Genomic DNA, 16190 nt, shown 5'->3' on the forward strand with positions numbered 1-16190 from the left:
AGAACTAGAAACCCCTTCTCCTTTTACATTTAGTAATATATACAGGAGAAGGGGTTACTAGCCCCTTGCTCCCGGCATTTTAGTTGCCTCTTACAACACGCATGGCTTACGGAGGAAGAATTCTGTTCCACTTCCCCATGGAGATAAGAGGAAATAAACAAGAACAAGAACTAGAAAGAAAATAGAAGAAAACCCAGAGGGGAGTGTATATATATGCTTGTATATGCTTCTAAGCTGTTATATTCTGAGCACCTCTGCAAAAGCAGTGATAATGTGTGAGTGTGGTGAAAGTGTTGAATGATGATGAAAGTATTTTTCTTTTTGGGGATTTTCTTTCTTTTTTTTGGGTCACCCTGCCTCGGTGGGAGACGACCGACTTGTTGAAAAAAAAAAAAAAAAAAAAAAAAACATGTATGTGTAGTGTGACCTAAGTGTAAGAAGAAGTGGCAAGACGTACCTGTAATCTTGCGTATTTATGAGACAGACAAAAGACACCAGCAATCCTACCATCATGTAAAACAATTACAGGCTTTCGTTTTACACTCACTTGGCAGAATGGTAGTACCCCCCTGGATAGTTGCTATCTACCAACCTACTACCTACAATGGTAGAATTACCAACAAAATGTTAGGTAAATGGACACAGAGGTTCTCCAGGAGCTTTGTCAAGCTCCTGGAGAACATTGCCACAATAAAATGCTACAATAGTTGCTTCTGTATCCATTTACCTAACAAAGAACATTGTGTTATATGATTAGAGTGGGAGAGAGTTGCAGTTTTGTTGCTGCCAACCTATCCATTTTGTGTCAGGTGTGTTGGGAGAGAGAGTTTAAGGAAGGGATGGAGATTATGGATATTTTTATTATATAACAAAAAGTTGGATACATTAGCTTTGTGCTACTACCCTATCCTGTATGATAGTTACAGAATAGGAGCAAAGCTACTTATATATTTCTGTCACATTCCATCTTGCAGGATGAGGTTTATACAGGGTGTTGAAATCTGCCAGCCTTGGTTCAGAGACTTCAATAGGGCAACGAGAATTTTTTTTTTTTTTCAACAAGTCGGCCGTCTCCCACCAAGGCAGGGTGACCCAAAAAAGAAAGAAAATCCCCAAAAAGAAAATACTTTCATCATCATTCAACACTTTCACCACACTCACACATTATCACTGTTTTTGCAGAGGTCCTCAGAATACAACAGTTTAGAAGCATACGCATATAAAGATACACAACATATCCCTCCAAACTGCCAATATCCCAAACCCCTCCTTTAAAGTGCAGGCATTGTACTTCCCATTTCCAGGACTCAAGTCCGACTATATGAAAATAACCGGTTTCCCTGAATCCCTTCACTAAATATTACCCTGCTCACACTCCAACAGATCGTCAGGCTCCAAGTACCATTTGTCTCCATTCACTCCTATCTAACACGCTCATGCACGCTTGCTGGAAGTCCAAGCCCCTTGCCCACAAAAGCTCCTTTACCCCCTCTCTCCAACCCTTTCGAGGACAACCCCTACCCCGCCTTCCTTCCCCTATAGATTTATATACTTTCCATGTCATTCTACTTTGATCCATTCTCTTTAAATGGCCAAACCACCTCAACAACCCCTCTTCTGCCCTCTGACTAATACTTTTATTAACTCCACACCTTTTCCTAATTTCCACACTCCGAATTTTCTGCATAATATTTACACCACACATTGCCCTTAAACAGGACATCTCCACTGCCTCCAACCGTCTCCTCGCTGCTGCATTTACCACCCAAGCTTCACACCCATATAAGAGTGTTGGTACTACTATACTTTCATACATTCCCTTCTTTGCCTCCATAGATAACGTTTTTTGACTCCACATATACCTCAATGCACCACTCACCTTTTTTCCCTCATCAATTCTATGATTAACCTCATCCTTCATAAATCCATCCGCCGACACATCAACTCCCAAGTATCTGAAAACATTCACTTCTTCCATACTACTCCTCCCCAATTTGATATCCAATTTTTCTTTATCTAAATCATTTGATACCCTCATCACCTTACTCTTTTCTATGTTCACTTTCAACTTTCTACCTTTACACACATTCCCAAACTCATCCACTAACCTTTGCAATTTTTCTTTAGAATCTCCCATAAGCACAGTATCATCAGCAAAAAGAAACTGTGTCAATTCCCATTTTGAATTTGATTCCCCAAAATTTAATCCCACCCCTCTCCTGAACACCCTAGCATTTACTTCCTTTACAACCCCATCAATAAATATATTAAACAACCATGGTGACATTACACATCCCTGTCTAAGACCTACTTTTACTGGGAAGTAGTCTCCCTCTCTTCTACACACCCTAACCTGAGCCTCACTATCCTCATAAAAACTCTTTACAGCATTTAATAACTTACCACCTATTCCATATACTTGCAACATCTGCCACATTGCTCCTCTATCCACTCTATCATATGCCTTTTCTAAATCCATAAATGCAATAAAAACTTCCCTACCTTTATCTAAATACTGTTCACATATATGCTTCAATGTAAACACTTGATCTACACATCCCCTTCCCACTCTGAAACCTCCTTGCTCATCCGCAATCCTACATTCTGTCTTACCTCTAATTCTTTCAATTATAACCCTACCGTACACTTTTCCTGGTATACTCAGTAAACTTATTCCTCTATAATTTTTACAGTCTCTTTTGTCCCCTTTCCCTTTATATAAAGGGACTATACATGCTCTCTACCAGTCCCTAGGTACCTTCCCCTCTTTCATACATTTATTAAACAAAAGTACCAACCACTCCAACACTATATCCCCCCCCCTGCTTTTAACATTTCTGTCATGATCCCATCAGTTCCAGCTGCTTTACCCCCTTTCATTCTACGTAATGCCTCACGTACCTCCCCCACACTTACATTCTGCTCTTCTTCACTCCTAAAAGATGTTATAGCTCCCTGACCAGTGCATGAAATTACTGCCTCTCTTTCTTCCTTAACATTTAAAAGTTCCTCAAAATATTCTTGCCATCTACCTAATACCTCCATCTCCCCATCTACTAACTCCCCTACTCTGTTTTTAACAGACAAATCCATACTTTCCCTAGGCTTTCTTAACTTGTTTAACTCACTCCAAATTTTTTTCTTATTTTCATTAAAATTTCTTGACATTGCCTCTCCCACTCTATCATCTGCTCTCCTTTTGCACTCTCTCACCACTCTCTTTACCTTTCTTTTACTCTCCATATACTCTGCTCTTCTTATAACACTTCTGCTTTGTAAAAACCTCTCATAAGCTACCTTTTTCACTTTTATCACACCCTTTACTTCATCATTCCACCAATCACTCCTCTTTCCTCCTGCCCCCACCCTCCTATAACCACAAACTTCTGCCCCACATTCTAATACTGCATTTTTAAAACTATTCCAACCCTCTTCAACCCCCGCACTACTCATCTTTGCACTAGCCCACCTTTCTACCAATAGTCGCTTATATCTCACCCGAACTTCCTCCTCCCTTAGTTTATACACTTTCACCTCCCTCTTACTTGTTGTTGCCACCTTCCTCTTTTCCCATCTACCTCTTACTCTAACTGATCCGATATATCAGTTGCCCCTCTATAAACATGTACATCCTGGAGCCTACCCATCAACCTTTTATCCACCAATACATAATCTAATAAACTACTTTCATTACGTGCTACATCATACCTTGTATATTTATTTATCCTCTTTTTCATAAAATATGTATTACTTATTACCAAATCTCTTTTTACACATAGCTCAATTAAAGGCTCCCCATTTACATTTACCCCTGGCACCCCAAATTTACCTACTACTCCCTCCATAACATTTTTACCCACTTTAGCATTCAAATCCCCAACCTCCATTACTCTCACACTTGATTCAAAACTCCCCACGCCTTCACTCAACATTTCCCAAAATCTCTCTCTCTCCTCTACACTTCTCTCTTCTCCAGGTGCATACATGCTTATTATAACCCACTTTTCACATCCAATCTTTATTTTACTCCACATAATCCTTGAATTAATACATTTATAGTCCCTCTTTTCCTGCCATAGCTTATCCTTCAACATTATTGCTACTCCTTCTTTAGCTCTAACTCTATTTGAAACCCCTGACCTAATCCCATTTATTCCTCTCCATTGAAATTCTCCCACCCCCTTCAGCTTTGTTTCACTTAAAGCCAGGACATCCAGCTTCTTCTCATTCATAATATCCACAATCATCTCTTTCTTATCATTTGCACAACATCCACGCACATTCAGACTTCCCACTTTGACAATTTTCTTCTTCTTATTCTTTTTAGTAATCTTTACAGGAAAAGGGGTTACTAGCCCATTGTTCCCGGCATTTTAGTTGACTTTTACAACACGCATGGCTTACAGAGGAAAGATTCTTATTCCACTTCCCCATGGATATAAAAGGAAAAGTAATAAGACCAAGAACTATTAAGATAAAATCAAAGAAAACTCAGATGAGTGTGTATAAATAAATGTGTACATGTATGTGTAGTGTGACCTAAGTGTAAGTAGAAGTAGCAAGACATACCTGTAATCTTGCATATTTATGAGACAGACAAAAGACATCAGCAATCCACCATCATGTAAAACAATTACAGACTTTCGTTTTACACTCACTTGGCAGGACGGTAGTACCTCCCTGGGTGGTTGCTGTCTACCAACCTACTACTTGTCAAGTATTGACAAGTATTGTCAAGTATTCCAGCAACTGTTCACCAACTTTGAGAATTTTAGAGGCTTCATTCCACCATAGCTGTGGTTACAATTGGGAATTTCCTTCTTATGATAGCGTATCCCATACACGGGAGATATGGAATTTTTGAAGATATCACCATCATTCGAGTATGAGGGCAAGAGAAATTATACACAGGAGACAGAGGGAAGAGAAAGATGGGAGGAAGAGTAATATGGGCATCATAATACAGCATATCTAGCTACATATATAGTACATCAGTAATTTATGCATAGTCATTATGTATAAACTTAAGAATATATAATGGGACTAGCCTCATTATGATTTATTAAGAGAGGTAATATGAGGGAGGGGAAAAAAAGAGGGTGGGAACAGAAAAGAGAGAGGGACTCGTGTGAGCACTGTAAATGGTTTTTACTCCTATAAAAACTGAATGTTATTAAATACAGCATGTATTATGGTTTGGGAATGCCCCTCTGGTTACAACATTGGTATTTACCAGAAAAATATGTTCTGAATTTGGAACACTAGGGTTATAAACAATCATCAGGAACACATTCAGGTTGTAAGTGGATTATCTGCTGTACTTAAAACTAAACCACAAATAAGATGATAAACTTTTAATGACATTTCAGGTCATCCTGGACCGTTATCATGTCATGACTTGATAATGGTCCAGGATGGACTGAAATAACATCTAAAATTTTCTCTCCAATTTGTGGTTTTGTTTAGAATTGTTCCAGCGCTAGTATTGAGACTTGCATTCTTCATGCTACCTACTTTTTTGGTATGTAGTCACTGATTCTTACAAAAGTTATTCAGAATCATTTTGAATGGGGTAGTTTATATCATGTTATTTAAATTTTAATGGTTATAGTGTTGTTTTTTGGGTGTATCAAGAGAAGCTTTGGTAGAATAGTTACTTTGAAATGCAGTACAGTAGAACCCCTGTATCCGCAGGTTCAGTTTCCATGGTTTCAGTTATCCACGCTTTACCGTGGCCCATAAATAACTCATAATTTTGCTTAAGCGCAAAAATATTGATGCTAACAGTTCTTCAGAGCCTAAAAGAAGCTGTGAAATGCTTCCCATATGTGAAAAAATGCTATTTCTCGACTTATTGTGTATGATATATCAATCATGGGTGTGTATGTCAATGAAAAAAATGACTTATATATACAGGGTTCGCTAATATCTGTGGTTTTCAGGTATCCACCGTAGGTCTTGGAACATATCCCCCGCAGATATGGGGGAACTACTGTATATTCAAAAGAAGGGTGCTTTGAGTTAATACTGGTAAAAGTTAATTATTTTTTATTAACACACTGGCCATATCCCACCAAGGTAGGGTGATCCAAAAAAGGAAGAAACACTTTCACCATAACACACTCCATGACACTCTTGCCAGAGGGGCCCTGATACTACAGTTAAAAAAAAAAGTTAATTTTTCTTTTTAACACGTCAGTCATCTCCCACCGAGCCAAGGTGACTCAGAAAGAAAGAAAATTTCCAAAAAAGAAAAATGCTTTCATCATTATTCAACACTTTCACTTCATACATAATCACTGTCTTAGCAGAGGTGCTCAGATACAACAGTTTAGAAGTCTCTCCAAACTGGCAATATCCCAAACCCCTCCTTTAACCCGTAAACGGTCTAAGCAGATCTACATTCACATGCATAGTGCTCCAAAAGTAGATCTACGTTTTTTTTACATATTTTCAAATATAACAAAAAAAAAAAACGTAGATCAAAGTTTTTTTACACGTTTTCAAATGTAAAAAAAAAAAAAAAGAGCAGCTACTTTTTTTACATACTATCAAATGTTGAAAAAATTTATATATACGTTTAGACCGTTTACGGGTTAAAGTGCAGACATTGTACTTCCCATTTTCATGACTCAAGTCTGGCTAACCGGTTTCCCTGAATCTCTTCACAAAATATTACCCTGCTCACTCTCCAACAGCTCATCAGGTCCCAAAAACCATTTATCTCCATTCACTCCTATCTAACATGCTCACACATGCTTGCTGGAAGTCCAAGCCCCTCACCCACAAAACCACCTTTACCCCAGTGGCGTTGCTAGGGTTGGTGTCACTTGAGGAGGAATCTTTGGTGTCACCCCCATGAAATCCAAGGCTGGGGGATGGGGGGAGTAAACTCCAGTTACGTCACTACTGCATAACCAACGACTAACGTTTAGCAGTGAGAACATTTAAGGGCCATAGACCGAACAGGAGAATATTTCTCAACTTTATTAATGATAAATAATCGTAGTAATATTGCGGAAACATAAACTCAAATACCACTTCGAGTACAGGCAACTGATCCTACATTTATTCATCTTCAACAATGCAAAAAGAAAAAACTTGAAAAATAAGAAAAACATTGCAATATCAGAGAAACACTAGTTCCGATTTGACCTTGAGTACAGGTTACATCTCAGCGAATCTGATCTTACGTTTCCTTGCCTTCAGTCCTGCAGAATCATCTATCACGTCATCAAAATCAATGATTTTCTCTATATAGACCTATTTGTGCTCTGTAATCATATAATAGGCTATATATAAATGAAGGATTTTTCTCTTATGTTGCTGCAGCACTGTTTTGTGCATTAGTGTCACCTTCTTTAGAGGTGTCACCCCCTAAATGGTGTCACCCGGGGCAGCCCCTCCCTTATGACACCACTGCTTTACCTCCTCCCTCCAACCTTTTCAAGGATGACTCCTACCCCACCTTCTTTCCCCTATAGATTTATATGCCCTCCAAGTCATTCTACTTTGATCCATTCTCTCTAAATGACCAAACCACCTCAACAACCCCTCTTCAGCCCTCTGATTAATACTTTTAGTAACTCCACAACTCCTAATTTCCACACTCCGAATTCTCTGCATAATATTTAAACCATACATTGCCCTTAGACAGGACATCTCCACTGTCTCCAGCTGCCTCCTCGCTGCAGCATTTGCATCCCGAGCTTCACACCCATACAAGAGTGTTGGTACCACTATACATGTACTTTTGTACATTCCCTTCTTTACCTCCATTGATAATGAAGAAAGATAATGTTTGAAAAATTAATGTTTGTAAAATCAATTTGATGTGAGACAGTAATGATTATTTATACAGTCTCTTCTCACTTAACAACGGAGTTCCATTCGTAAGACCACGTCAGTAAACGAATTCGTCGCTAAGCAAGGAACCAACCCTTACTGATGCTTGAAGCATTTATAACAACCATTTCAAACATTTTATTCTGAATGAAGAAAAGGTCTAAAGGAAACTCCACTTGATAACTTTGTATTAATTTGCATAACCCTTACATATTACAGAAAATTGTAATTATTGTACAGTATAAAAATGATGTACCAAAAAAATTCAAATTACAGTGTAAGAAGAGACATTCAGATTAACATTTTAGTCATCAAATCCTTCAGAGTACTGGTTTGGGGTCATCATCATCATCATCAGGGTTATCAGGAGCTGTAGAGGGCCTGGGTAAGGGAGATGATGGCAAGGAAATGGAAGAGCTTGTATGGGTTGGTGTAGGGGTCCTGGGTGTAGCATACAATACCGACTGGTCGGAGAGCTGGCCATAACTCCAAGTGGTTGGTAAATGAGTACGTTGCTGAGGAGAGGCTGTATAACAGTGTAATGCAAGGTAGCTGTTACTTAACATTAATGTAGAATTACATTTCAGTGTTTCATTTATCTAAGGAATATTACTATAGACTGAGTTACCCAACTCATCTTCTTGATTGATTGTTCTTTTACTGAGAGTCAAGACCTGCAAAAGCAGTGGTGACACTGAAATCGGAACATTGAATTTTTCTGCTTGGCTTTACTTAGTCATTTCTTTTTGTTTCAAAATATATTCTCACCTTTATGCATTCCCCAAGAATATACAAGAATTTGATCAGGGATGCATGAGTACTCCGAACGTGAATTTCATGGTATAGACAAATTATTAGGCTGGCATGGTACAGTGGTTAGTGCACTGACCTGCTAGTTTTAGGAGTGGCTTGCCATGAGTTCCTTTAAGCATTATTGTATTGGTATTAATGCATGTTATAATTGGTTAAATTTAGTTAGACATTAGCCTACACTAATAGCCAGGTTGAGCAGGCTATCAGCAGGGAAGACTGGTGTTAGGCCAGTCTGAGAAGCTAAAAAAAAAAAAAAAAAAAAAACTTGAAACTTGTTACAAGTACACGAAAGGTATACTTCCATTTCTGTATGCCATTACTAAAACAGAAAAAGTAGAAAATACTATACAGTGGACCCCCGCATAACGATCACCTCCCAATGCGACCAATTATGTAAGTGTATTTATGTAAGTGCGTTTGTACGTGTATGTTTGGGGGTCTGAAATGGACTAATCTACTTCTCAATATTCCTTATGGGAACAAATTCGGTCAGTACTGGCACCTGAACATACTTCTGGAATGAAAAAATATCGTTAACCGGGGGTCCACTGTATTAATTTTCTTCTTTGGGTCACCTGCCTTGGTGGAAAATGATATATGTAGTAATTTTTTATATTGTTTCAAAGCATATTACATAAGAATAATCATTTTGGGTGTACAAAATACTGTGTCAGAAATTACAGATAGAAGAATTTAATGCAGAATATAAAGTGCATGTGTGTAGGGGAGGTGGTAGTTTGAGAAGGGAGTAGTGACTACATAAATATGCTAATTGAAACAAATTTTGACAAAGGTTATTATAAATTGCTTATTTTTAGTTAATAATTCCTGTTTATTAGACTGAAGTAAATAATTGAATGTATTTAGTGGAAAATAATAATTGTTCAATATATTCTGTTAACCTTTATCATTAAACCTATTTATTTGAAAGTATTATCTACCTTGGTAATCTCATTCAGTTAATTTGGACTTTACCACCAATATCTCACACATGATAATACCATGTATGACATGGCCACAGTTATTGTATTCTAAAGAGAATAAATCAGAAAGGTGAAAAAGACACATTTTATCAGTTAATGTCCATGTGATTACAGTACTATCTCAAAATTTTTCCTTGGTCCTACACCTGCTCTCATTGCTATATTCATTTGTTGTGCCAGTTACTAAATAGCAATCTAATAGTTTATTACAAATGACCTTTTTGTAAGATCCATGATTGTCTATAAAATGTACTTAAAAATTTTTTTTTTTTTAGGTACAGTTAAAGCCTCGTCCATGGCATGAGCGGTGGGAAAGAAAAAATCTGCAAGGGTTGTTGGATCTTGGGTTGCCTGAAAGATTCTACAAGCGTGCTAAATTGCATGAGAAACCATGGGAGAAATTTGATCTTATGAAGGAATACAGGTATGGTGTGCCATTTGTTCGTACAGTTACACAATAACACCAGTGTATCTTACCTCCTGATGTATTTTTGTTCAGTTTGCTTTGTGGATAAGATGGCACAAGGCTGATAATTTTTCCAGATTTGAGAGCTTATTTGAAAACAGTTTTTGATGAATGTGATTCTCTCTCAGGCATCTGGGCTTTCATAAATACATTGCTCAATAGGTCTCATGTGAGGAAGACAGAGCATGGAAAAGTAGTTGCATGGGTGTTATAAGGTCTGAAAAACACGAAGTTTATCGAGGAATAAAAAAGTCAGCATATATATGAATATAATTACAGGTCCACATCCCTTTATCCAAAACCCTTGGGGATAGTAGTGTTTCAAATTTTAGACTTTTTCGAATTTCAGAATGAAGGTGGGGTCTTGGGCAGCACCCCATAATCAAACATTAACACTGCAGCAAAAATGTATGAACACTCATGCTAAGTGGGATAAATAAAGACTACAAATACTACACGGTTTATTTATAGAGTAATATATTGATAAATGAAACAATGGGATAATTATAGACCAGGAACATGATTCTCAAGACGATTGACAGACAGCATTTTTTAGAGACTTCTTCAAGTGTTATCTGTCTTATTAACATAGGTTTCTGTCTAAGCAATCTCTTTAACTGAGTAAATTGCCATAATCTCTTGTTCACTGATAAATGCACATTGTTCAAGGCCAGCAATTAACTATCACACATTTTCACCATATCGTCTGTGGGGACTTTTTCACCTGTGTTCACAAGGTTATGACCATCATCACTACTATTCTCATGCTATTTGTATTTAACACCATTTCAGCAATTTCACCAGCACTCATGTGGCGGGGTTGGAGTTACGTAGAGATGACTGACACTCCATGAAAAAACTTCGGTTTTCAGAACATTTTGAATTTCAGAATTTCAGATAAAGGGATGTGGACCTGTATATATATTTCTTTTAATGGTGTGAAGCATTGTCTTTAAATGTTCCTACAGTGAGGAGGTTATAAGCAGTGGAAATGTCTTGTTTGAGATAAATTTGTGATGTGTGAATATTGTACAAAAAAATAAGAAAAACAAGTTAGATGTAATATGAAAATTTGCATATAATTCAAAGAACACAAGAGGGATTATTCAGATGATTTGGTTATTTTTGAAAAACTGAATAAAATAAAATAATAAATGGGTGTATAGATCTGTAGTAGATAGAAGTGGATGTAAAAGACATAGAAGAAAGGGTTAGAAGGATGGTGTGAGGATCCAGTAGGTATATGGAAGCTTGTTTGAGGGGACTAAATAGAATGATGATAAAATGGCTCATAGGTTTTGATATGAAGTTTGAGTATGGTAATTTCTCCAGATATTAAAGAAAACTAGCAGCAAGATTTGAGTTTTGTAGGTTGGTTACTAATGTGTATTTACTTTGATAATGGGGTAGGTAAGTTGCAATTAGGCAAGTCATTATTGGTATGCATTGTATGTGCTCTTCTGGAAAGACAGTTACACTATCCCCCCTTTGTTTTTTTTGTTTTTTTAGAGATCTATAACTACCTAGGTAGTAGGTTGGTAGACAGCAACCGCCCAGGGAGGTATTACTGTCCTGCCAAGTGAGTGTAAAATGGAAATCTGTAATTGTTTTACAAGATGGTAGGATTGCTGGTGTCTTTTTTCTGTCTCATAGACATGCAAAATTTCATGTACGCCTTGGTACTTCTACTTACACGTAGGTCACACTACACATGTATGTACAAGCATATATATACACAACCCTCTGGGTTTTTTTCTATTTTCTTTCTAGTTCTTGTTTATTTCCTCTTATCTCCATGGGGAAGTGGAACATAATTCTTCTTCCGTAAGCCATGCGTGTTGTAAGAGGCAACTAAAATGCCAGGAGCAAGGGGCTAGTAACCCCTTCTCCTGTATAAATTACTAAATTTAAAAAGAGAAACTTTAGTTTTTCTTTTTGAACCACCCTGCCTTGGTGGGATACAGCCGATTTGTTGAAAAAAAAGAAAATCTATAACTACAGGAGTAGAGCTCGGCTCAGGGTGTCCTATCTTGAATGTTTTGTTATATACCTATTAAAGTTTCTAATGTGGTAAGCCCTCGATTTTAAGGACCTCAATTTAACAGATTTCAGAAATATGGAAAAAATCTGGATTAATTGACTTGGAAACTATGGACAGAATCTATTGGTTATAGAATTGTCTGTTGTTGTTATAATCATGACCTAGCATTCATCTCTGTCCACCACAATTGACATTACTGGTCACCCACTCTCTCCCACTAGTCCATTTAAATCAAGGGCTTACTTTGTAATGCATACCACAGTACTGCCTCTTTGATCCCATTCCAGCAGTCTTTCATTACTTGTTATGAAATACCTTCTTTTAGCATCATTATTTCCTTAGTTATCATGACCACTTGTTCTTGTTAAGTATGTTAATAGATCATATTTATCTAATGTCTAATATCCATTTATTATCTTTGTGTATGGTTATTATGTCACCTCTTATTCTCCCTCATTCTTTCTTCACAGTTCATATTTTGTAGCATGTTGTCAACTTCCTTCTATTTTATCTAAAATTTTTAAGGAGCAGACATGTAATACAGCTGCATATAACAATTTTGATCTGACCTCTGTTATGAGTAATATATTTAGCATTCCACCCTCCCCATAACCAAAAGCTGTTTTAAGGTTTGCCCTTATAGTTGTCACTAAAAATTTGATTATTTTTAACTACATGTTTATTTCCCCAGAGCAACAATACCTGAGGAGGAGCAAGCTGACATCTTCAGAGAAATATCTCCTCATTATGAACAGCTGGAAGCCTCAAGAAGAAGGGCAAAGAGAAGACGCACTAAAATTATTCGATCTTAATTATTTCAAATTTATTGGCGTTATTATTTAAGAAATTCAAATAACTGGCATAGGATATACTGCATTATTCATTATGTGTAAAATATAGCCCATTTACACAAAGTACAGTGGAACCTCAAATATTGAACTGCTCCCAACTCAACCAATTATGTAAGTGTATGTTTGTAAGTGCTTTTATAAGTGTATTTTTGAGAGTCTGAAATGAACTAATCTAATTTACATTATTCCTGATGGGAGTAAATTCATTCGGTAACGGCAGTCGAACAGCCGTCTGGAACGAAGAAAGTTCGATATTTGAGGTTCCACTGTAATATTATACCATCTTAAACTGAACAGTTCTGTAGGTCCCCCACTTATGATGTTTATGCATTCCTGAAAATTTATCATAAGTTAGCTGTTCGGAACTTGATATCAATTTTCCCCATAGACATCCTTGTTATGATCAGAAATGTGTTCTTGAACCATGATATTCCTATGTAATTTTATTATTTAAAAATATTTACCCAATGAAGCAAGGGGCTAGTAACCCTTTCTCCTGTATTAAATTTTAAAAGAGAAACTTTTATTTTTTTTTTAGGTCACCATTGCCTCAGTGGGATACGGTCAGTTTGTTGAAAAAAAAAAAATACCAAATATTTTACATTCAGTACTGTTTCATTTACTTGCAGGTAATACTAAACATTGTTACACAACCCGCATGTAGGAGAAAAACTTATGTCGATGTTTTGGTCCAACTTGGATCATTAACTAGTCACATACTAATATTGTTTGCAGGCAGCAGGAGTTGGATTTTCTTAGAGACTGAGGTGGGGCAGTGGAAGGAGGGAAGGGGGGTGTTAAATCCTTCCCTGCAGTTTGCTTCTCACATTTGACATCCAATCCAAGGAGAGAAGGGAGGGAAGGAGGGAGAGGGGTATTGGCAGCAGAGATATGCCTCACTCTCTGGCTTTACAGTACACACTAATGCCATTGTGAAAAATGTATTTTTAATTTCTGCAATTTTTGACCAGTCTTTTCCAAACTAATGTAAACCAAACATACAAGCAGGCTCTGGTCATATGGCTCCTAAGGTTCGTGATCCCAAATGATAAGCAAAAATCGCAGGTAGGTGGAAAAGAGCATTTTTTCATTATCGAATGCATCTAAAATGCCTGATAACGTGTTTACACTATCATATAGTAAGTACCCAGTACAGTTAGGCATATAAAAGCATGAAAAAGTAAAATAAATACACAGTACATACAATACTTACCTTAAAATGTGGCGCCATTCGTCCTTCCCTTACACAATTTTTGTGTGATAATGGCGGAAAAGCGGTAAAAGCAACAAACGTAATGAACAATGGCTCAGTTGAAAGCCAATGAAAACATGGGACACCGAAAAGTGGGAACTGTATATATGAGGCCTTCCTGTATATACCTAGCATGAACATAGACAGTACGTATATCAATACCCCATGATAAAAAAATAATGGGAAAAAATAAATGTGATATAAGTTTAACAAAATTATGATTTAATCTACAGTTCTTGATCTATATTTACCAAACAAAATTAAACTCTCCACACATGCTTATGAAGGACATACACAAAATATGAATGTATTTGTTGAAAAATAATAGAAAAGATAATTATTAAAAAAAAATTGTTTCAGTAGTTTCTATTATTGTAACTGTGAATCAACATTTTTGTTGTTGGCTGGTTCTAAAGTACTGTTGTCTTATAAATGGAAAACTAGGACTCTGTTGTATACAGTTATGCTGTAGTATTATACTGACATATATGAGGTTGGGGAAATTAAACGAGGTTGGGGAAATTAAACTATAAGTTGTAGCCTTTTTTTTTTTTTTTTTTTTTTTTTTTTTTTTTTTTTTTTTTTTTTTTTTTTTATTTTTTTTTTTTTTTTTTTTTTTTTTTTTTTTTTTTTTTGATAAAGTTAATATCGAGCATAACACTTCTGTCAGATCTAAAGCTAATGACTTTAAATTAAGGATTTGCTTGCTAATGGATTCAAGCATCACTCATTCTGTGATTTGATAAATACAGGTTTTTTCTTCCAAATCTAAAGCTATTAATTTTAAGTATAGGATTAAGTAATTAGTCTGTACAGTAAATGTTCTAAAACTTGATAAAACACAATATTTGAAAAAAAATCTAAATTTAAACCAGCTCTGGCATGTTTTGTGATGAAATAACATTGTTTTTAAAATATTTAAGAAAACTGGATAAAATAATGATAATATTTAGTCAATAAAGCAATTTGCATACTTCAGAAAAAGATTTCAGGTTTAGTGCTTGGTTATATTATTTTTATTATGTTTTTTTTTTTTTTAAACATATCAGCTGGAAATGGGAAGTACAATGCCTGCACTTTAAAGGAGGGGTTTGGGATATTGGCAGTTTGGGGGGATATGTTGTGTATCTCTATACGTATATGCTTCTAAACTGTTGTATTCTGAGCACCTCTGCAAAAGCAGTGATAATGTGTGAGTGTGGTGAAAGTGTTGAATGATGATGAAAGTATTTTCTTTTTGGGGATTTTCTTTCTTTTTTTTGGGTCACCCTGCCTCGGTGGGAGACGACCGACTTGTTGAAAAAAAAAAAAAAATCAGCTGTTTCCCGCCAAGGCAAAATTTTTATTTTGTCAGAGTGAAAAAGTTTGTAGACTGGTTGGTGTATACATGTGTGCACAGTTATTTCCTTATATAAACAGTAGTTCTAGTGCATAAATGTTGAAGTTTATCAAAAATAATGTGAGATTAGTATGTGGGGGTCAAGTAGCAGCATAGAGCATTATTTTTTAAGTCAATGGCTGATCTTGAGAAAGAAAAATGTCTGATATTTGTCATTACTGTAGATGATCCAGCATCAATATAGTATCCTGCTTGCTGGCATGTTCAAAAATTTTTAATATTTATTTTATTCAAATATCATCTTTACTCCATATTTTTTTTCCCCCAACAAACCAGCCATATCCCACTCAGTAGAGTGACCTAAAAAGAAAAACAAAAGTTTTTAAATTTAGTAATTTATACAGGAGAAGGGGTTATAATTTTTTTTTTTTTTTTTACGTCGGCAGTCTCCCACCAAGGCAGGGTGACCCAAAAAGAAAGAAAAAATCCCCAAAAAGAAAATACTTTCATCATCATTCAACACTTTCACCTCACTCACACATAATATATTTTATGCTAATTTAAATTTTGTAATTCATGTAGAAGAAGGGGTTATAAATA

The 16190-nt window shown here is 36.2% G+C and overlaps 1 protein-coding gene across 1 annotated transcript in view; it reads left to right on the plus strand.

Annotated features, from left to right (window-relative positions):
* Positions 1-13037, plus strand: part of mRpL19 (mitochondrial ribosomal protein L19) — a 53229-nt gene extending 40192 nt beyond the window's left edge. The window contains exons 6-7 of the mRNA XM_070091201.1: positions 9917-10065; positions 12840-13037. Of these exons, the coding sequence (XP_069947302.1) occupies positions 9917-10065; positions 12840-12960 (270 nt within the window). The 3' untranslated portion in view covers positions 12961-13037. The remainder of the gene's footprint in view (positions 1-9916; positions 10066-12839) is intronic.
* Positions 13038-16190: the final 3153 nt, after the last annotated feature.

This window comes from Cherax quadricarinatus, chromosome 34, assembly GCF_038502225.1.
Source record: "Cherax quadricarinatus isolate ZL_2023a chromosome 34, ASM3850222v1, whole genome shotgun sequence".
Lineage (NCBI taxonomy): Eukaryota > Metazoa > Arthropoda > Malacostraca > Decapoda > Parastacidae > Cherax > Cherax quadricarinatus.